Raw genomic sequence first — 23,683 nt, forward strand, 5'->3', positions numbered from 1 at the left:
ATATAAGAAAATCATGTCATATTTTTACCAACAAACCAAATTCGTCAAAACAACATAAGCCGATATAATAAAACCTGTACGTAAAAACTAGCCAAGTTAAATCTTGAACTTGAATTACATCCCAAGTAAAATAAATGCATTGAATAATGTTTTTCTACACAGAACTTGGTACCCATGATCCCAATTCTTTTGACGGCATCTCAACGGACGGCAAATCAACAACAACGCATATACTCGTACTTCATATTGAACTTGGCTCTCATTTCATATGAATACATTGTTTTATGTAAAATTACTCCATTATTTGCCAATACTTTGATACTTAACTTCATACTTACTTTTTAGGTACCAATTATCAATAATTTTCAGTTTTTAGATTGTTTCCTCAATAAACACGTAACAGCCTACCTTGATGCCAAATATCAAGTTTTTAGGTCATCTGGAAGTGGGTCAGGTTTTTGATTTATAAGTCAGTAAAACACAAAAAAGCCGGTTTATAACGTTAATTTACTTATCAATAAATATTTACGATTTTGAATTCATTTTTCTTTTAACTTAGCTGGACACGCTACCGCATGTCTAGATAGATATCCCTATTAGATAGCTTCATACTTAACATAGGGTGGTATTCCATCTATCCAATATCTTGGTCCAATGTGCATCACATCTCATTCTCTCATTAAGCAAAATGTGACACGCCAATGCAAATATACATTGGACCAAGATGTTGGACTGATGAAATACCACCCGCAGCACTTAGAATGAAAACTTAGCGTGGACTGGCTCTAACACAAAACTAAAATTCTTGATATCCAAGTAGGTACGATAAACTTAATCTCATAACTTTCTTAGACCCATGATTCTTTTCTGTTATACCGATACATTTTTTTTGGTTTCACGTTTGTCGATGTTCCCTGAAAAAGTGTATACATAGCTTAATATTTGTTTCATGGTCACACTATTTAATTGCGTTTTGCTATTGCATTTGATAACCTTGTAGGAGTTTGAAATGGTCAACAAATGATTGATACATTATTTTTGTATCAACCAATACAAACTGATAAACATTCAAACATTATTTAGATGCTCAAGTAGTATTATAAATAACAAAAAAAAAAAACCATCAGCAGTGTTATTTCTGAATAACAAAACTCAATAATTGTCAAACTTATCAATGCATTTTGAGGTTATGCCTAATGTCATTGCGGTATGATCTTTGAGGTTAGATTCTAACGTTGTTTTTGTTTATAAATTTTATAATTCACAAGAATTTGTTAAAATGGTTAAAAAGAAGATTGACAACAGAATAAGGGTTATGATAGAAAATGGAGTCAAGCTGGGTCACCGTACAATGTTTCTGTTGGTTGGAGATAAGAGCAGAGATCAAGTAAGTTAACTTTACGGTCCTGTATAATGTGTTTAAAGATAGTAGTTCACCGTTTGAGATGAAGGTGCTATCGAGCTTAAATATTGCACACTGTGCCTTGATGAAATAGATATTTTTTATTATTATTATTATTAGAGCTTCAATATTCCACAGAGAATTTTATCGTTTGATATATATATTTATAAATATTAATTTTTATTTTTCTGCTGTAGACCCCTTCTGGGTAAAAGCCTCCTCCAGCTGTTTCCATTTGTTTCTGTCTTTTGCTACGCTTTGCCATTCCTTGCCCGCAGTAGCAACAATTTCGTCCTGCCATCTGGCTAGTGGATGTCCTCTCTTTCTAGAGCCCAGGGGGCCCCTCCATTTGGTCACCTTACCTGTCCACCTCCCGTCATTGAGCCTTGCCACATGACCTGCCCATCTCCATTTCATGCTCTGCGCAAAGTGTAAGGCATCAGTTACTTGTGTCCTTTTTCTAATATCGGAGCATCTTATTCTGTCTTTTAGTTTTATGCCTAAACAGCTTCTTTCCATTGCTCTTTGGGTGGTCTGTATTTTATTTTTGGTTGCCTGATTTAATGTCCAGGTTTGACAGCCATATGTGAGGCAAGGCAGTAGGGATGAATCCATCACTGTTTTCTTCAGGTGTACAGGAAGTTGCGATTTGAGTATTTCTTTGTGAGCCCAGAATTGTTTCCATGTATTGGCTATTCTTCTTTCTATTTCTTCTGTATTTCTTTCGGGGTTAAATGATATTTGTTTCCCAAGATATACATATTTTTGGACGTATTCGAGTGTGGTGTTGCTTGCTAAAATGGGTACCGGTTTTTGATTAGTAGGTAGAAATAGATATAAGGTGCAGTAAAAAATTGTGGTGCAGTACTTTTTGGGTGGTTTCAGATAACATTACTCATGTAGTATATTTCATGTTTATTTTTTAAGGTGCCAATACTTTATGATATTTTGGTGAAATCAACAGTCAAATCTAGACCAACAGTTCTCTGGTGCTACAAAAATAAGGATGAAGCTATAAGCAAGTAAGTTAATATTAAAAAAAAAAAGAGAATTATGCGTATACTCTTAATAAAAATGTAAATTAACATTCTGCACGTAAATTTTAGTCACGGACGTAAACGGGCAAAGAAAATAGCAGCTGGTAAATTGGAGGTGTCGGAAGAATCACTGTTTGATGCGTTCAGGGTAGCAACAACCATACATGGACGGTATTACTCTGAGAGTCATGCTATGCTGGGTCAGACATATGGAGTGTGTGTGTTACAGGTGACTATAATTTGAATACTTTATGTTTATGGCTTAGAAATTATAAAAACGGTGGCTTAAGTATAAGTGATTGACAATTGGCAACTATATCATGGCAGCATATTTGAGTTAATGCTCTGGAATCAATGTGTATACCTAATTTAAAATGCAGATAACAATGATGAAATATAAAAAATAATATAGACCTCCAGTGCCCAACAGGAATCGAACCTGAGTTTTAAGTATTTGCAGCTGTCTCCATAATACTTATGTCACTTGGGTTACAGCCATATTTTATATCTTTGTTCCTGAATCATGGGTGTTTTCTATATATTTACCCACAACACAAGCGTTATTGAGCTTACTGTGTGACTTTAGTCAATTTGTGTAATAATGTCCTATAATATTTATTTAATTGAACCATAAACCATAACGGATAGTATAGCCAATTTCAGTTCAATCATAATCATAATAATTTATTCGTAAAACATAGGTACAATAAATGAGTCTTATAAACATGTTGTGGAACAAGTCAAGTTACTAATTAAATAGGATTCATAATTGATATGGACCTTAATTGCTCATATCTATCAAGTTGTACTTGTAATTTGTTTATTTCTTTAATTAAACTAAGCTGGCACAAAATCCCTGATTAATAATTGCTAAGTATAACTTTATTTTTCCAGGACTTTGAAGCCCTAACACCTAACTTGCTGGCTCGCACTGTGGAGACAGTTGAAGGAGGAGGGCTTATCATATTCCTACTCAAAACCATGGACTCCCTCAGGCAACTACATTCCATTACTATGGATGTCCATTCAAGGTTAATTGCAATTCTAATTTTTACCTTACCCATTTCTTGGCAATGCAATGTAGTTTAAATTAAATTAAAATTAAAATTCGTTTATTTCGAGTAACATAATGACTCATACATATTAATTTGGAACACTAGACTTAAACACTATACTACAAATACGAGTACACATGCATTAATACCTACAATAAAATTATACATAGAAAATTAAAATTTTGTTAACACATTGACAGTTATCACCTATCTCAATGTGTTAACCACAGCGCTGCTGGGCGCATGGAGCCCACAGCAAAATGTCATGTACGGGCAAAACTTGTCCGCAATCATTGCCAGGACGCTGTTGGAGCTGGCGCGCACGCGTCGCACCAGAGATGCGGCTCGCAAGCGCATGGTAGCTTTAAAACACGCCACCTGCGCCTCCGCAAACATCCCTGATGCGCTGCAGTATCGCGGCAGCCCCATCAGTGCCCTGAACGCGTTATTATATTGTACTTGTAGGGCCCTATACGATCTCAAGGTGTACCTTCTCCATAGACTGCAAGTGTAGAATGTTGTGCAAAAAGCTCTGAATAAAGTCACCTTACTTTCTTTTGAGCATCGAGCAAATCTGCGTGCAATCATGTTAGCTCTGACCGATAAGGCCCTACGTTCCCGTTCTATATCAGCATCGTCCTTGAGGTCGGTAGTAACGATATGACCTAGATACTTGAACTGGTATACCCTTTGCAGGGCAACCGTGTTAAGTTTGATAGGTGGTATTACAGATGGTATTTTAGACTCGACCCCAAAAACCATATACTGACTTTTATCAACATTATACTTGAGTCCGTGCGTGTGTGCGTAATCCTCACATACTTTAAGCAACCTTCTGATGCCGCAGACTGACGCACTCAACAGCACCATGTCGTCGGCATAGCTCACATTGTTCATATTAACCCCGTCTATGTGACAGCCCGCATGCATGCTGCTGAGCGCGACAATAAGCTCATTCATATATAGGTTGAAAAGCGATGGTGAGCTCAACCCCCCCTGCCTCACCCCACATTGCAACCTATACGTCTCAGACAATGTACCTGCCCATCTCACGTTGTTGATCTGGTTTCCATACCAATATCTAAATATACCTATCAAATCGGGCGCTAAGTTAATTCCCTCAAGTTTCTTCCAAAGTATATCGTAGGAAACCAGATCAAACGCTTTTGATAAATCTAGGTAACAGGCATAAACTGGCGTATTTCTATCAACATAATACGCTGCGGTATGCTTAAGGCACAGGATAGCACTTTCAGTTGACAGCCCGGGCCTAAACCCGAACTGGTTGTCATGCAATGAAAGGTTTTTATTCAACTGCGCATTAAGCACACCGTCCAGTACCTTTGCCATAACAGTAGCGAGCGATATCGGTCTATAGTTATTTTTACTAGTTAGGTCTCCTGTCTTGTTTTTCGCCACTGGTATGACCAAGGTTTTTATTAAGTCGAGGGGCAGGTAAGAATGGGATATGCACAGAGAATAAAACATTGCAAGTACACGCAGGATATGACGACCAGCAAACCGTAGATGCTCCACACTGAGACCATCGTGACCAGGCGACTTGCCACCAGACATGGATTTAATGGCTTTGGCTATCTCTGAGACTGATATCCTTGTCGCCTGTCTATCCACAATCGCCCCAGCGCAGGCCTCCCTTTCCTGCGAAGGTGTTATGCTTGGTTTCACAATAAAGTGGTCTCTGAATATATTAGCAATAGTCTCATGATCCGTTGCCCCTTCAACGCTCGCCGGCGGGCCAGGCCTAGCATTTAGCTTGCTAGTTGACTTCCAAAATGCCTTAAAATCTTTTTTTGCGTGTTGTGACGCTATTATGTCCATTTGTATTTGATTTTGATGATCTTGGCACCATTTTAGTCGAGATTGAATATACGTCGACTCTCACACATTTTATTGTACTCAGTGCCCACCATAGGTTTGCCACTAGACACCCACACAAGAAATGCCTGCCTCGCCCGCCAATGAGCATCTTTCACGTGCCTGTTCCAACCCACTATACGATTTCTATTCTTTTTCTTAGGTCCCACATTTCCCTTACTAACTATGGCAGACTGGCTGAGCGCCGATACAATGTCCCTATACATGTCATCTAAGATTAATTTATGATATGGGTCACTACAGCATTTATCACCACAATGAATAAAATCAGAAGGAAAATGGATATTTTTTAATCTGTTATCGCATTCTTTTGTGTATGCCGCAATCTGCTCTGTTGTTCTCTCCCCCCATATTGCGTAATTAGTGTTATTAAGTGGCGCAGCAGTTAATCTAGGTGTTAATACACCTATATTACATTCCACTATGAGGGGAAAGTGGTCAGACCAAACCACGTCACACTTAACATGTAAATTCCGAACAGAACCTAAAGCCGATTGTGTCACAATACAGTGGTCCAGCCAGCGCCTAGACCCGTGCGCCTCACTGATAAAAGTGTAGGTATCAGAAGAAAGTCCAAATCTGTTTATATCTACGCACACCCAGCTCTGTTCATTACAATAATTACTTAGTTCCGTGAAAAATAACTCACCTGGATGTGCGTTAAAGTCCCCTAAGATATAAACTGATTCCACTTCACATTCATCCACTATTGCACTCACCGCGCTAAGGCAATCCGTGAACTCGGGCAAGTTGTCTGAGCAATCCGTGGGCATATACACACAGACAACTATAAACGGCCGACCACTAGTCACTATTTTAACCGCACATACGCGTGAATTACTACACTGTAACACTGATACGCATTGAAACAGATTACTTCGCCACAGAAGTGCCACTCCGCCGTACGGTCGCCCTTTCAGCATACCAGAGGATGTGTCCACCGCCGATGTTCCCGTAAACGAGAAATCACTGCTAATATTGCCTAAATATGGAATTTCAGTAGGTAATAGCCACGATTCCTGCAAAGCGATTATATCGGAGAATTGGCAGAGTTGTCTAACGTAGTCGACTGATCGTTTGACACTTTTACAATTAAAACTAGTTAATTTAATTGTGCGTTGTTCCATTAATATATGTAATTATGTACTTATGTGCCGCCTTCAGTAGCAACTCTGTTCGAGTATCTGTGCTTGAAATGCACAAACCGCCTAAATACAATGTCTTTAGGCCACAGACTAGTGTCTAGAAACAATGGCAATTTACTCTCGTATACAAAAAATTTAAAAGCCTTATGATTTTGTTTCTTTTTCATTATAATTTTTTCTAATGACACATTTTCATGAGTTTTTGTTTAAAAGAGCTTAAAACATTTTCATTTAAATAATAATACTTAGTTGGGATTGCTGAGTTCCTTTGATAAGAAATTGCCTAATAGATATGTGATGTCACATCATGGGGGGAGGGGGTTGCCAAATGAGACCAGGTGTGATAAGGAGGCATCATAAAATTCGTGTGACGTAATTTATGGATGATCCCTAATAAATAGTGGCAAATTTTAAGATTTGATGCCCAAGTCTTCCCACTCCATAGCCTGATCATGAGATTAATTGCTCTTGCTAGAGTAAACACATGCCTGCCAATGAATTTTAATTTAAAGTTTTATTTTATCTTACTTTAATATTTTTTTAATGTTCCAGATTTAAAACTGAGGCTCACGACACAGTAGTGAACCGTTTCAACGAGAGATTCCTCCTGTCCCTCGCCGACAATCCCCGCTGCCTGATTCTGGATGACAACCTCACAGTGCTGCCGATCTCCTCCAAAACGGCGCAAGTGGAACCTGTCAATGTAACACCAGAGGTAAAACCTAGAAAACTATGACTAAATATTCATTGATTGTATAAATGATGTATAATATAAACGCACTACAAGCCTCATATGTTGTATAATCATATGTATCGGGACATATCATTAAATAATGCATAAAACTGTCAGACCCTCCAAAATTCCTATACGCATTTCAATAAACCATCCAATCACAAAACTATTAGAGATGAGCAGTGCCCAGCAAAAAAAAATGCCCAATAAAGACATTTAAATAACATAACATAGCAAAATATGTTAAAGCCAGTTATAATTTTTTGCTTACATGATTTTATATTTTATGTTTACTTTTGTATACCATTATTGAACATTTACAATTTTACACTATTTAAGTACTGCGATTGTATTAATTTTTGGATATTTTCCAATGAAATAAATTTTAATCTTATTTGTTTTAATATGTAATTTTTACCTATTTATTTGTAAGAAAGAGTTATAGCTTAAATTAACTAGGTAATCGAAGCTTGTAAAGTTTAATGAATGAGAGGGTAAGAAATAGTCGTCGAGTATGACAGCCAACTATGGGGCTTTATGGCGCCATATCTTTTGTTTTTATACTATGTCAATGGCAAACAAGCATACGGCTCGCCTGATGGAAAGCAGTCAACGTAGCCTATGGACGTCTGCAACTCCAGAGGTGTTCCATGCGTCCGCACCCTCATTGAGCTCTGGTAACCTTATGTATTATGTTTTGAGGTAACTGAGTTGTCTAACGTCAGTTTTTGCCAATCTATTGACTACAAAATATATATTATGGTTATGGCGCATACACCATACAGTAAGCCAATCACTTACAATCAGTAATCTTTGCTACTACTAAAACTTTATTATCATTACAAGCATGTATTTTACTAAGTTTTCTTCATGCAAGTAGGATTTAAGCCAGCTCCCAATGTTAGAGAGAGTCTAAAATTGGTGTAGATAATTTCTAGCAGAGGTATTAAATGCAAAACATTTGCAACATTGTCATGATTTCTACTTATATTTCAGCGCACCAATCCTAAGCTGCCGGAACTAGTGTCGTCTCTCTCCGACACGCCGCCCGCGGGGCCTCTAGTCGCTCTTTGTCGCACCTACGACCAGGCGACGGCGCTTATAGCCATTATTGACACATTGGCTTCGAAAACTTCAAGGTATTTTACCAATATTATGAGGAGTGGTACTTCTCGCGACTTCTCGTCTATGACAGTTAAATTTTATATGAAGAATCTGTCATGTAAAATGTTTGTAGACATTTTTTGGAAATTTAGCACAGTCATTTATGTTCAAATGTAACATTTATGTAATAAGGTCGCTTGTCATAAGGACGAGATTTGCTTTTATCTTTATGCGAATCATCTGACAAGGCGTCCTTATTGCAAGCGGTAAACTAACGTCAGTAATTTGAGTAGAGATACTCAAATTATTAACTCGAATGAATAATTATTCATTTTATATGACTCGAGTTTACAAAATGTATTTTGCAAAAAAAAAAACCATTTTTCTTTCAATTAGTAAATTCTACTTATGTAATAATGTTTGTTATAGGCCTCCCCACTGCCTAACAGCCGCCCGAGGCCGCGGCAAGTCCGCCTGCCTCGGCCTCGCCGTCGCCGCCGCCGTAGCACTCGGCTACGTCAACATCTACGTCACCTCCCCCCATCCTGAGAACTTGATCACCCTCTTCGAGTTCGTGCTAAAAGGCCTCGATGCCTGTTTATACCAGGAGCATATTGATTATAATATACTGAGGTCGACGAACCCGGATTTTAAGAAGGCCATTGTGAGGATCAACATTGCTAGGAATTCAAGGCAGACTGTTCAAGTAAGTGTTGACTGAATTCTAATGGTTTTCACTTTACACACAGATTAATTCTAAGAAAAAGCGCGGTCCCCGAGTTAAAAGGCTATGTTATGTCCCAAATTATGTTTTGTGGTAAGTGATTTGTCATACGTCAACTACTGACAAACAGATTAGTGTCAAGTTGAAAACGAGCCCAGAGGTGGCAGCATGGTTCCATTTTTATCACTTGTCACTATGCCCGTCACTTTCGCGCTTACTTGTTAGAACGTGACAGGCATGGTGACAAATGATAAAGACCCAACCATTTTAGCCCTAGCTGATGTTACATTTTTAAACGAAATATATATGGCGATCGTCGCTATTATCGTCAGCGTCAAATGAATTCGCTCGTTGCGTTTTTTCGTGACGGTCTTCTGTAAGGTGGAGATTGATTGATTTTAGTCATCTAATATAATTATACTATTTCCATTCCAGTACATTACCCCAGATGACCACTCGCTGCTAAGCGCCGCCGACCTCGTACTAGTAGATGAAGCGGCAGCCATACCCATTACACACGTTTCTGCGGCCGCTACCAAGGCACCGTTAGCTTTGCTATCGTCGACAGTTTCTGGGTACGAGGGAACTGGCCGCGCGCTATCTTTGAAACTGTTTGCGATGTTGCAGACAAAACACGATGCTCCAGCACCGGTAAGATTATTTCACAACTCCGTACTACTGTGTATCTGTATAGATCGTATAAATATTGTTGAATCGCTACCAAGGCACCGCTGGCGTTGCTATCGTCAATGGGTTCTGGGTGTGACAAAACTAGCCGCGCGCTTTCCTTGAAACTGTTCGCGATGTTGCAGCACCGAAATGTTTTATAACCCCGTACCACTGTATCTACAAATCGTATACATATCGAACTCCACTAAGGCACCGATGGATTTGTAAAAGGTTTATGAATACTAACCATTTGCCGCGCGTTGTTTTTCAATCTGTTTGCAATGTTGCAGATGAAACATGATGCGGCACCGGTAAGAATGTTTTATAACCCCGTACCACTGCAGCACTGTATATACAGATTGGATACATATCGTACGACCGCTACTAACGCGCCACTTTTACTATATCGTCAATGCACACAGTCTGCGGAGTGTTGTGCCCTCTTTGTAACTGCTGTTTTTGAAAAACGGCGCTTTTGCAACATTACGATTTTTTATAGCCCGGAACACTATTTACTGATCGGCTATATAAGATATCGTTGGGCTTCTACCAAAACACCTCTAGCTTAGCTATCGCCAACAATACAACCAATATTTTTATGAGGATACGTTTTCAGATAAAGCTGGAAGAGCCCATCCGTTACCGCTCCGGCGACCCCGTGGAGGCGTGGCTGAACTCCCTGCTGTGCCTGGAGTCCCCCGCGCCCGCCGTGGGGGTCGGCGCGCCTTCCCCCACCGCCTGCGACCTGTTCCGAGTCAATAGAGATGCCCTGTTCTGCTACCACAAGGCTGCTGAAGCGTTTCTTCATAGATTGGTGGCTATATATGTTGCTAGTCATTATAAGGTTAGTTCTGAAGCCTGGTTTAACTCTATACTATATCTAGAGTATATTGTGTAATGTATATATCTGAACATATTCTTCCGCGTCCTCCGAACTGTTCCGAGTGAACAGAGACGCCCAGTTCTGGTACCACAAGGCTGCTGAGGCGTTCCTGCACAGTCTGGTCGCTATATACGTCGCTACTATTAGTTTAGTTTCATAGTCTGCTTCAACTCTTTACCACGTAGTCTTTTGTATATCACTCATTGATACTCTTATACACCGTGTTTTTTTTCCGTTAATTTCAAGGCGGCATTCTTGAGCTTAAATTAAGTAACTTTCTCAAAGACACCGGTATTCTAATTAACTCCATTCCGATAATCAATAATTATTTTTTCTTAAAAGGCCCTTACGAGCGTGTACACTTGCCTTAGGGCCTGTGTACTTATTGATTAGTGTTTAGTACGAGTTTATTCATTTGCAACTTAAGTTAAGTAATATCTCGGACGATCGATGTTCTAAATTATATTGATATGTCACAGTTTTCAATTGTTTGGCTGAATTAAATGTAATGTTCGTGTTACAACAACGCTATATGCAACATTTAGTAACAAAAAAAATCCTTTTTCGTTAATTAACTATACCATTTATTTTCCTTAAACGTACTTACCCATACTCCGGAGCTAACGGAATTTAAAAAAAAACACGGTGTATATTTTAAAAACTAACCTGTTTATCAATCATTTCAGAACAGTCCCAACGACCTTCAACTCTTGGCGGATGCACCAGCTCACAACCTGTTCGTGTTGCTTGCGCCTACCCCACCGAATGCCACGTCCATGCCAGAAGTACTCTGTGTTGTCCAGATGTGTCTTGAGGGCAACATCTCTGACAAGTAATTGTGAAAAAAAAATCAATTGTTCTTCTGTGAAGTCTGTTGTAATCTTTTGAGAGGCTACTCTTTTTCAATCATGAACAAAAATTTTACGGGTTAATAGTAACCCATACCATACCAATACCATAATAATAATAAAACCATAATAGTCATACCGTTTATTTATTTCACTGAATACATAATAATAAAAAATCCGCCAAAATATTCCAAAGTTTCGTGTGAGGTAGTGTATAGAATCCCTTATCTTGTCATATAAATATGATGTACCTCTGTTCCAGATCAGTTCGCGACAACCTCGGGCGCGGCCGCAAGGCGGCGGGCGACCTCATCCCGTGGAACATCTGTGAGCAATACGGAGACAGAGACTTCCCCAAGCTGTCCGGCGCAAGGATCGTGCGCATAGCCACGCATCCGTCTTACCAGCGGGTATGCCTTCCGTTTTGGTGGTTTTTGAGATAATCGAACTGTTCTGTCTTTTGTAATAGTTTGCACCATACAGCACTTTAATAACCATCTAGTCTTGGCCATATATTTGATATAAACCGCACGTGTTTATACCACTTAAGAATTAATATTAAATAAAATCGCTTAATTTGTGACCTGTAGTTGGTCGTTAAGTCAAAGAAAGTAATAAGATTTTTTCTTAATTGCTTGTGGTGAGTAAAAAATGTATGGAGACCAGTGTGACCATCGCGCATGCGCACCGCTGGAGTTGCAGGCGTCCATAGGCTACGGAGAATGCTTACCATCAGGCGGGTTGTATGGTTGTTTGCGACCACGGACGTAGTATACAAAAATAACGTATCGTTAAATAATATCAGAACAGTCACAGTTTAAGTTCGAGAGTGTGTTCAAAATTCCGTTATAAATATGCGTTGTGTTATAGTACATTATGATACAAGTTTAAAATAAAGATATTTCGGCGACGCCGCCACATATTCGCGAGTTCCGCCAAGGGAGCAACGATGCCCCAATGTTGGCTGTAATTTGGGTTAGTGAATATCTCATAGGAAGTTTATAATATGTGTGTAGATAAAATAGTGTATGTGACTCTACATAATAAAACACTCGTGTGGTCCTTTTAAAAAACTCACTTTGTTCTTATCTTAAACTCACACTTGTGTTTTAATGCCTTTCATTATGTAGCAGTCACATAAACTACTATTACGTTTGAAACAGATGGGTTACGGCAAACGGGCGCTGCAACAACTGGCTTCGTATTACACGGGGGACATCCCCTGTCTGGACGAGCAGCATTCCGATACTGAAGAGATGCCCGACAAGAGGGCGGGCGATCTACACACAGAGACTATTGTACCTAGGTGAGAGTCAACCACTTTTATTACGAGTAATAGATAAAAAAAACGAAAGAAGGTCCTTTATTTCTTAGAACTCCGATCCTAGATGTCCGACGTTTAGAGATCATTTAATATTAGGTACCTCCACCTTTTAACAAACTGTATTTATTTATTTCAGAGCAAAACCACCAACACTCCTTAAGCGGCTATCGGAAGTGCAAGCTGAGCATTTAGACTATCTAGGTACCAGTTTTGGTCTTACAGAAGATCTACTAAAGTTTTGGAAGTCTCAGAAATACGTGCCTGTTTATTTAAGGTAAGTTATAGATTTTGCAATTAGCTACCTTTAGCTGCAGACAGATGCATTTTTTTTTAAATATAATGTAATGGATTGTATTATTCAAAATAAAAATATTGGATTGACTGTAAGGCCTTTTATAGGCCTCTGTGCGGCTAGAGATTTATTAATAAAATTGTTATTTACATTACAATAGCCTAATCTAGTTTTGCTCTGTCTCAACACCAGTCATTTAACGCCGTAGATGGTAGGATCTTATAGATGTGGTATACGCGTGTGGCCGTGAGTGACAGAACATATGCAATGCGACAAAATTAAAAACACGTTTTATCATTCCTGACAACATACCAAAAACAACCCGCGTAATTTGGTCGGGTTGTTTTCTGCCTATCATAAACCATATAAAAATTTACGGTGGGGAATAATAAAAATGAGACTGTGATAAGGACGAACAGTAATAGCGCTTTCTCTGCTACTCATATTAAAAGGTACATAAGACTGTCCCACCGCTCATGTATGATCCAGTTATATATGATTCATGTTTAACGCGCATATAGTTTAGCACTGAGATGTTACGTCTCATGCATACAGTCAGTCAGTTCCAGACTGAACCCTTTCACAGAATAAATAATAGTACTACCGTACAGAAACGACACTTCCAACAAAACCGAAGTTTGACAGCGATTCAGGGACGAATTATACTGCCCCTTTCTAATGTATGGCACTATCCCTTTCGGCCATTTAGGGTTGTCAAAATTCATGTCATTATCTTATCTATGGTCGTGCATGTATAGGGACGTCAAGTTGTGCTAACATTAAAAATTGCTCGGACAATGCTAAGCCGAATGAAGCCGGGAAAAGCCGAAAGGAGTGTCCCTTTGTTGATTTTGAATCTATGTTGGTACATTTTACAATGATGATTGTATATCCTCAGTCAGAAAGCGAACGAGTTGACCGGCGAGCACTCGTGCATAATGATCCGGGCGCTCGGCGACAGCGCGTGGCTGGCGGCCTACAGCGCGGACTTCCGGCGCCGCCTGGCCCGCCTGCTGGCCCGCGGCCTGCGCGCGCTGCCCGCCGCGCTCGCGCTGCCCGCGCTGCTCAATGACAACGTCTGCGTGGACAAACCTGGTAATACTTTACAGATAAGCCCGGTGATATAAGCCATTTTACTATTATGATGTACATTAACAAGAAATTTTATGAACTCAATTAATATCATATTATAAATAAATAAATAAAAAAACAAAAATAATATACCGGTACGTTTTGCATTTGTCGCAATTTTTTTTTTTTTAATAATCTAACAACAATTTACTTTACTTTCCAGCACTCACAAAGGAACTGATCGGCCAATATCTATCCAATCACGACTTAGCACGGTTGGAGTCATATTGCAGGCAGCAGGCGGACTACAGACTCATAACGGACTTACTAGCTCCCATAGCGACCTTAGTGTTCCATGCCAAAGTCGCTAAGTTGGATGCTGTCCAACAGGTAGGTTTAAAATATGCAATTTTTCAACTGTTATCATTTATGAACTGCAGGCTGATAAACGGAATGCCAGGGGGCCTACCGCGGAAACTGAAATTCGCAAATTGCGGGGATCTTTCTCTTTTACTCTTATTAAGACGTAATTAGAGTGACAGAGAAAAATGCCCACAATTGACGAACTTCGATTTTCCCGGTAGTGCCCCCGATTCCACTTGTATCTTTTAAATCGCGCGACTTTCAAGAACTGTATGCCCAACCTGACTAAATGTCATCGATTTATAACATCACACAAGATTTCGACTTGATGAACACCTCCCCCCTTGTCACGCTTTTTCCTGTCTCTAACATGTACTGTCACACATGTTCCGAGTGCAAGCACATTTCGTAATCATATTACATAAATCAAAATAATCTACTGTCACTTCAAAATGTGATTATATAACAATGGTATTCAAGGAACGAGCCAACGAAAACATGTAGGGAGCGTGCTTGAACTGTAGGCGGCAGCACAGAAGCCAATCATTGGCGCGAAGCATATTTCATGTTTCCATCTTTAGATTTAACCCACTAGATGGCAGACCTTACTATGCGAAATAGAGCCCGCATGAAGTGTAGGGGGCAGCATCAGCTTAGATGCGTGAATTGTTTTCGCTTTCTATTCAGGTCACGAGATGGTAGACCCTCCAACACGCATGGTCTATACCTTTAAATCTCTAAGAAGTCAATTTCAGTGCCTCTCGTCTGGGTTCTTATCTTTTTTGCATTTTTCTCGAGATCGACTATTTCTGCTTTATACGGTATGACCGAGGTTTGAACCCATGACCACCACACACATACAAAAGGTCAAAAGGGTAACCCTAACTTAATTGCGCAGGTGATATTCGTAGCCATGGGTTTCCAAATGAAGGAGCCCGACGACATAGCCCAGGAGCTCGGCCTGCCCGGCTCGCAGATACTCGCCAAGTTCTACGAGGCCTGCAAGAAGATCAACGCCAGCTTCAACACGGTGCTAGAACATTCTGTAGCCAAGGAAATAGGTAACGGCACAGTTTCACAGATCCTCGCGTCTGATAATTTCCAAAAGTCAGTTTTATTATCTAAAGCTTCTTCTTCTTTTCCCCGTCCGAGCATTTTTCCACGGCTCATGGGAGCCTAGGGTCTGCTTGGCAACTAATCCCGATATTGACGTTGGCACTAGTTTTTACGAAAGCAACTGCCATCTGACCTTTCAACCCGGGATCTAAACTAGGTTTTGTTGGGATTAGTCCGGTTTCCTCACGATGTTTTCCTTCACCGAAAAGCCACTGGTAAATATCAAATGATATTTCGTACATAAGTTCCGAAAAACTCATTGGTACGAGCCGGGGTTTGAACCCGCGACCTCTGGATTTCAAGTCGCATTCTTTTACCGCTAGGCCACCAGCGCTTGAGAAGTGCGCAAACGCCTATACAAACTATAGAAAGTCACAGTCGCCGTCGACTAAGCCACCGCGGCCACCAGTCGACAGTGCGTAATAGTTCTTAAGAAATTTTGACACTATGAATTGACCTACCTTTTAACTGATAGCCTTTAGTGTCATCAAAGAGAATTTGAAATAGAGGTGGATTGTCAAAGAAAACTTTGTAGCCACAGTAAATTTACTGCCATCTTTCGACACATGATTAAAACTTTTAGAATGCCATTTGACTTTGATCCATATCGTTTCGAGCGATGGCGCCACTTTTTGATATTTAACAAATTTGACACATATCAGTGAAACAATAAGGATTAAAGTCAAATGGCGTTCTTAAAGTTTGAATCATGTGTCGAGAGATGGCAGTAAATTTACTGTGGATACAAATTTTTCTTTAACAATCCACTTCTATTTCTAAATTCTCCTTGGTGCCATAATAAGGGTCAATTCATAACTGTCAAAATTAACTTCTTAGCTGCGTTAGACTATAATAAATTGTATATCTTCTTATTCTAGGTATAGAAGATATGAGCGCAGAGGTAGACACGAACGGGCCAGTGAAGCAGAGTCTGAACGAGGAACTTACGAAGGCCGCTAAGGTAATTGTTTTGATTGGCGTTACAGCTTTATTCATGTGGATGTTTAGGAATAAATGAGATGAACAAATTTTTAACTTTTATTTAATTGCACCTGAGGCTTACAGTCTTTCTAGGACATTAAATATACCAACAGTATTTATGGTTTTCATTACTCTAAGTGAATGAATACATTCTGTCGTATTCTTCTTAGTTTTGTAGAATATTTTATTGCAATTCTTGTCACTATTCTATGTGAATGTTGCGTATGATCTGAGCTGATAAACTACAGACGAATCGAGTGCAATTTAATATTTAATTAGACAGTGTTTTTGAGAAAGTCATAACAGGATGAGGGATGACAGAGAAATAATAAATGACAACTATATAACTCTGAATCTGACTTGAGAGGGTGGGGGAAATGACCGTACGGGATGGTCTTATGGACCGTTCAGTAGGCGTAGCAGAGAAGGCGCTATTATTGTTTGTCCTTGTCATAGTCTCACTTTTTCTTTCTGCCTACTTCTAAAAAGTCCTAAGTGACACAGACGTTTTTTGTTGCTCACCGTTTTTATGGTGGGTAATGGAGAACCCGACCAAATTACGTAGGTTGTTTTTGGTATGTGGTCAGGAATGTTAAAACGCGTTTTAAATTCTTCATTTCTCATTTTTTGAAACTGGGTCGTCGTTGTTCTATAAAGTGTCCAGAAATTGAATCGTTTTGCGCTACTTTCTCGTATACATCAGAATACTACGATTTCTTTGTCTATGGTGTAGTGAAAGGTCAACTCTGGTAATATTTGGATTGCAATACTAACGTGTATATTGTGCGTGGTTCCAGGAATTGGAACGCAAGCAACGCAAGGAGCTGTCAAAACTGATGGGAGAAGATTTAGCACAATACCGCATCAAAGGTTCCGACATGGACTGGGGCCAAGCGCTCGCAGCCTCCAAGGCTAAGGGATTAGTTTCCGTTAAAAGGTATGTGTTGTATTTCAATCATCTTGTATTCTATGTATATAAGTATGTATTTATCTAAGAATATATACGAATGTATATCGTCGCCTAGTACCCATAGTACAAACTTTGCATAGTTTGGGGCTAGGTCGGTCTCATCGGTCTGTGTAAGATTATCCCCAAATATTTATTTATTATCGTTCAGTTTATATCATCATAATTACAGCGCCAGATGGTGCTACTGTGCCATCAAAATGTATATTTTCATATTTTGATATGTTTTTGATAAAATCGGCCTTGGCCACTGGGATCCTTGATCAATTTCTTTTTATCATATGACATCTATTTCAGTTTATAACTACAGAAAATTACTTAAAAATAGGAATACTTTCTTAGAATATACATGCTCTTTGACTTTTTAAGCATTCACTGCCAACACTTTTGTAGTGCTAAGCTAGTAGCGAAGTCCAGCGTTTTCCAGCTTTGTAGAGGAGAGCGACTACGACCCGCCGAGCGGGTTCTCAGCACTCGAAGTGTTAATGAATTTGACAATAAAATTAAAAACGCAACTTACAGCGGCGAGAAGCGGCTGGGCGACGACAGCAAGGAGCTGGACGAGCTTCTAGAACGAGAGCCCGGCAAGAAGAAGAAGAAGAAACACAACCGCAAAGACGTGTGAATAAACTGATCGTTAGTACAACACGAGTTTCTTTTTAGCATTTCATCATCTTTCGAACCCACGATTTGTCCTCCCACCACACAATAAAAAACTTCTCAGGGAAGCGGGTTTATGGGTACACCCATTCCTTTCTGCCCCGCCGGGTACAGATGGAAATAGGCGCTACATACAAATCATTCCCATTTGTGCCCACCTCTCGTATGGCAGTGGTCACGTGGGGCAGACACAGATGGGAATACACCGGTTTATGAATCTTAGTAAATATTGTACATAACAAATGTCTGTTCTTTAACCTTTTGGACGCCAATGACCAATATCCGCTCCGTGGGTCCAACGTCGAAGACTGATTAATCAGTCTTAGACCACAAGAGTTTTAAATGCATCTCTCTGTAGACTAGTCACTGTATGCTGAAGACTAATCACTATTAGGTTTCAGCAGACTCACTAGTCTAGTCAAGGTTTTCATAGTTTCGGTGGGTTTGGGGATAATGAAAAGTAAAAGCCAATTTCAATAATAATTTCTATAATTATTATAATATAAAAAAGTGTCGGTAGTTATTCAACCCTCGGAATAGACAATAGATATTTCCTCTTAAACATAACAAATATGAGGGAACGCAGTGCGCGGTCGCCGACTCGGTTTGTAAAAAAATAACTTTTTAACGCGCTCCCGCGCCGGCCAACGCGTCCGCGCCATCATATTTCTATACTTTACCATTTTATTACAATATAATGATCTAAGAAAAATAATATTTTCGTCTAACGCCAGTCGGGCGTTTGGTAAACAATTTTATACTATAATTTGTTTGTCCCTTAATTAGTACACGCGTCTACTGACATAGAAATGCCGTGAGCGGCCCGGCTCTGCGGGTAACTCGGAGAAAACCATTCTCAACTTCACACGACTCGATAGTCTTAAGGCATCCGTCTTAGAAGAATTGTTTAGTCGGAGAGAGACGGATGCGTTACACGTCTGTGCAAAAATCGCTTTAATTCATAGCTTTTAAGGATGATTTTCTACGAGCGTCGCCATAGTCGCGGTCCCGTCTCTACAGTTACATAATGACACAAACGACTCGCCTCACATACTTTAACACTATTATATAATAAAACATCCACTACAAAACATAAATTTAGAATATTATTAACATTAGCCGTTTATTGTTAGTTTTAACTTTACGCGATTTTCGTTCATTTATACAGTTTCTCTCACTGAATCTGGCGAGACATTTTTAATTATTATCAAACTTGACTGTTTCAAGTTATTATAGTTGGAAGTGTTGAGAGGTAAATATATATTTGGTGGTATTTTAAAGACGAATAATTAAAAATATCCCGCATGCAGCTTTGGCTAAGCGAGAGGATGGAATGCCCGGTCGTTGCTGACGGGCCGGTCAATACATATAAATACAATACAATACATAGGTTATAATTGAGAAGGAATTGCACTTAGGAAAGAAGTATTCGCGACTCTTGGCACTTCGTCTTACACTAATAATTTGTTTCTTGACTCGAGAAGTCAAATAAAAATTGGTCTGAACTTTATTCGTAGGTAGTAAAGCTCGGAGAAACGAATGGGTGTCGACAGAGTGGAACGTACTTACAAAAATCACTTGATTTACATGTATACTTGCCATAGGAGATGCTAGTAGAATTGGGAGAAGCATAGTAGCGCCGCTTAACGCCCTAAACGCCGTTTCCACGAAAGGGATGCCGTTATAAATAAGAGCGAGAAATATAATACCTATATATTCTTATTTGATCACGTGCTTTTTCCGTCAGTTCGGCGGTTGACGCGTGAGCAGCATATTTAAAATTAATTCGTACACCGAACACTACTCGTCTAAACACGTGCGATATAAAATATATATATGTATTTGAAAACGTCCAAAATTGGAACTTATTGTATACAAAGGAAGCAGTGTACAGCCGGTCGGGTCATATAGTATGAAGCGAATGCACTAGGTCTTATTGCGACTCTTAAGTTATTGCTACGACATAATATACTGATCTACGTCTTACATAAATGTAAATATAATCAATTACAACATCCAATAGAAAGAAACATCGTTAAACATTATTGCGTTAGTTCATCTATCAACTGAGAAGGGGTTTTTAGTTAAACAATCGTATAAACTCTTTACAATTAGTGCTTAGTTTACAGTGCAGAGAAAGAGTACTGGCGTACTTCGACCATCATTGAAATAAATGGGCTTTGAGTGAGCTCTCGATTGCGCGTTGTTTAATAATTACAATTAAAAATAAACACACCAAAAGTCTCTTCTTATTACATCAAAATTATAACATGGTTAGCAAGTTACATTAATTTGTTAACTAACTCCTATAACTCCTTTACTAGTCGAGCCGCAATCGAAAATTCAAACAGCCGCAGATTGTTCGAGTCCAAACTAAATTGGAGGCTAAACCATTTCTCACTAAGGCACAATTTAACTATTCACTTTGAACTTTTATTTAATTCTAAAAAAAATCAAATCCCTCCTTAAACAGCTAAAGTGGTCTTAGCCGCACATTGTTATCTACTAACAAATAACAAACTGAAATAATAGCTACATTTGGCCACACTCAAAAGCATGCCTATCGATTATTGATCTTTATTATCTTAGCAGTACGGTGGTTATTACAACGTCATGTGTTCGTATGTTGTCAGATATTTTTGACTAGTATAGTATAGATATTTGATTTTGTGGCTTAGTAGCATTTGAGTGAAGCCAGAATGTACTATCCTAAAGGGATCATTGTACTAAGCATTGTAAACACATTGACTTATTGATGTTGGTATACTATTGTTGTTTATGTAAGCGATATCTATTTAGAATTTGAATTGCGACATATTTAGAATCTCGTTTTATTATTTTATGTACAATATATTTAATTGGAGCCTTTTATTTAACGAACACGAAGATGGGTACTTACCGTTATTTTGTCGGTATAACTGATACGTACATAAGATATAAACATTCCATTGCATGCATTTTAATTCGTTTCATAAAATTATTGCTATAACAGTAGACGAATAAATTAATACTCAGTAAAATGTCCACTTGCTATTCTCTTCGATTACCTTCTTCGAATTTTCGGGAACTAGTAATTTTACATGGCAATTATTCTTATACCTTCGCTCTCTCGGGTATTTGCCTCGTCTCTGCCAACAGCAACTGCCATCTGACCTCCAACCCAGGGGAAAATTAAGCCTTGTTGGGATTACTCTGTATTTCGTAGGTTTTCGTTATCAATACAAGGCATGGTATGTAATTTTAAATCATGTCTTTTAGATTTAATTGCCACTGTAAGTATCGCCGTATTTCGTTCACGCTCCGTGGCGAACGAAACGCAACTGTCACAGTCGCACTAATATGGAAGTGATAGAGAGAGATGACTACGCTACGGAGCGTTAACATTGTAACGTTGGCTACGCGGCCTAATGGTCAATTACACTAACGTTTCTGCCAACACTGGCTTTCGTTGTTTCATTTGTCATTCAACTTAATTATCTTATATTGGCGAAATAAAATAAAAGCAACCGATAAGACAGTTGGTTGCTTGTAATGTAATCGAATAAAAAATGCAATGGCATTACCGTGTAAAAAACTCACGCATATAAGTATATAGGCGCGTGAAATATTTACTGAGTATAATTTAATTGTTTGTTTCTTTGTCTATATTGCTGTATTAAATGATATTGGTGTTATATCGTAGGTATGTACTTTCAGGCACTGATATCGAACTTAAAACAAGCTTTCGAAACACATTTGCCATCCAAAATGATTTCATAATCTACTCGTATACAATAAGCGCTTTTACAGCCCAACACAAGAAATGCCCCTGGTCTATGTAACAAGGAACTTGTCTGTAATTCTGTACACAAGTTGCCCAATAAAGATTTAGGTAATCATAATTCAGAGGGCCTACCGCGACCTAAATTCGCAAATTGCGGGGATATTTCTCTTTCACTCCAATGAAGGCGTTATTAGAGTGACAGAGAAAGATGCCCGCAATTTGCGAAATTCGATTTTCGCAGATAACCGGCTATAAAGCCCAGTAAACAAACTATATAGACAAAGGGTACTTCTTGAGTTTTTTTACCTATACTATGATAAAGGCTGTCTCACACGATTGTACAATCGCGTCGAAAGCCTATGAGCTTGCAGCGGTAGCTTGATGCCACGACATATATAATGTATTATGACCCTTACTAATTGATATACATTGGGTGACCTTCAGTTGCGCTCTGTACTGACTTTACTTGACTTTACTTGGCAGTGACTGTACATTATCATAAGGCGTTACAAATGATTATTTATTTCCATCATGATACAGTATTATTCGTATAGGTGTTCCGCAGAATTTTCGATAGTACCTATTTGCTCGCTCATTTTAGCGAAACAGACTCAATTGTGTACACTTAATCCTTTGAACGCCAAAACACCTAAAGGCGTCGTTACTAGTCGTGCCCACAACGCCAAGGACAGCTATTAGGTGTTATGAAGTACGCTGTCTAAGTAATCTTCACACTTTCAAGTAAGGTTTGAATTAGCTTGCTTGCGCTCGGGAGCTTGGCGTTTGAGTGATGTTTGTGTTTATGACATAAAGCATTCAAAAGGTTTAAGTCAATGCGGTCTGCGGGGAATTTCGTACAAGTGCGTGCCCGCAAACATTGGTAAGTAAGTATATCTAATTCTGGATAGGTAATTCAATACTTTGCATACTTGAGATAACTTCTTACTGTAGGCAACCGTAGGTCCGCAGAATCTTCAGCCGATTCAGCCGTGTGTATACAAATTTGAACTCTATTGATTCTATGTTAATAAAATATCAAGTTAAATAGCAGCAACTTTATTTACCAGTGATAAAATCCAAAAAGTAATAAAATTAGTTAAAAATGTGTTTACTTTTGGCGCATGCTACAAATAATACTGTATCATATGATATCTCCCACATCAGATACTCCACTGCTTATAATATGGATCTATTCACTATAGGCATTTTAAGGCATTCAAGGTTACTTTAATTGTGCTTATCTTCATCAGTACAGAAGCCGCAACGTTCCGATATTAATCTAATTGGCAACTGTCAAGACACTTGCTATAAGGCAATACTGTGGACCGTATCTCCACAGGAAAATGAAATTATTGCAAATACGTATTGCATATTTTCCTGCAGATGTGTTGGCGTGGCGTTATTAATACAGGCAAAAATTGACGAAGGCAATCTTTACTACCATACAACTAATGACTATTGGGGTTTCAGATTTGGGTCTAATCTAGCTTTTACATGTAGGATTTTCGATCGATTTAACCGAACCGAACCAAACCGCACCGAACAAATACAGTAATGCCCTTTACAAACGCATTTTCAAGTTTTGTTTCAAAAGCTCAAAAGCAAAAAGAAAATAAAAGGAAAAGGCCAAAAAACAAAAACAAAAAAAAA

General features: G+C 38.9%; 2 protein-coding genes across 2 annotated transcripts; one reads left to right on the plus strand and one right to left on the minus strand.

The window, feature by feature from the left end:
* The first annotated feature begins 1,187 nt into the window (after window positions 1-1,187).
* LOC133524984 (RNA cytidine acetyltransferase) lies at window positions 1,188-18,256 on the plus strand. Its single transcript, XM_061861160.1, has 19 exons — window positions 1,188-1,387; window positions 2,330-2,424; window positions 2,509-2,668; window positions 3,334-3,470; window positions 7,088-7,250; window positions 8,265-8,407; window positions 8,802-9,078; window positions 9,532-9,747; window positions 10,382-10,609; window positions 11,335-11,480; window positions 11,759-11,906; window positions 12,660-12,802; window positions 12,957-13,094; window positions 14,011-14,207; window positions 14,407-14,573; window positions 15,445-15,607; window positions 16,541-16,623; window positions 17,441-17,580; window positions 18,133-18,256. The coding sequence occupies exons 1-19, from the start codon at window positions 1,280-1,282 to the stop codon at window positions 18,233-18,235; spliced, it is 2,955 nt and encodes a 984-aa protein (XP_061717144.1). The 5' UTR covers window positions 1,188-1,279; the 3' UTR covers window positions 18,236-18,256.
* Window positions 3,535-6,517, minus strand: LOC133524988 (uncharacterized). The gene has a single exon (XM_061861168.1). It carries the CDS (start codon window positions 6,515-6,517, stop codon window positions 5,366-5,368), a length of 1,152 nt encoding a protein of 383 aa, XP_061717152.1. The 3' UTR covers window positions 3,535-5,365.
* Window positions 18,257-23,683: the final 5,427 nt, after the last annotated feature.

Source organism: Cydia pomonella, chromosome 14 (genome assembly GCF_033807575.1).
Source record: "Cydia pomonella isolate Wapato2018A chromosome 14, ilCydPomo1, whole genome shotgun sequence".
Classification (NCBI taxonomy): domain Eukaryota; kingdom Metazoa; phylum Arthropoda; class Insecta; order Lepidoptera; family Tortricidae; genus Cydia; species Cydia pomonella.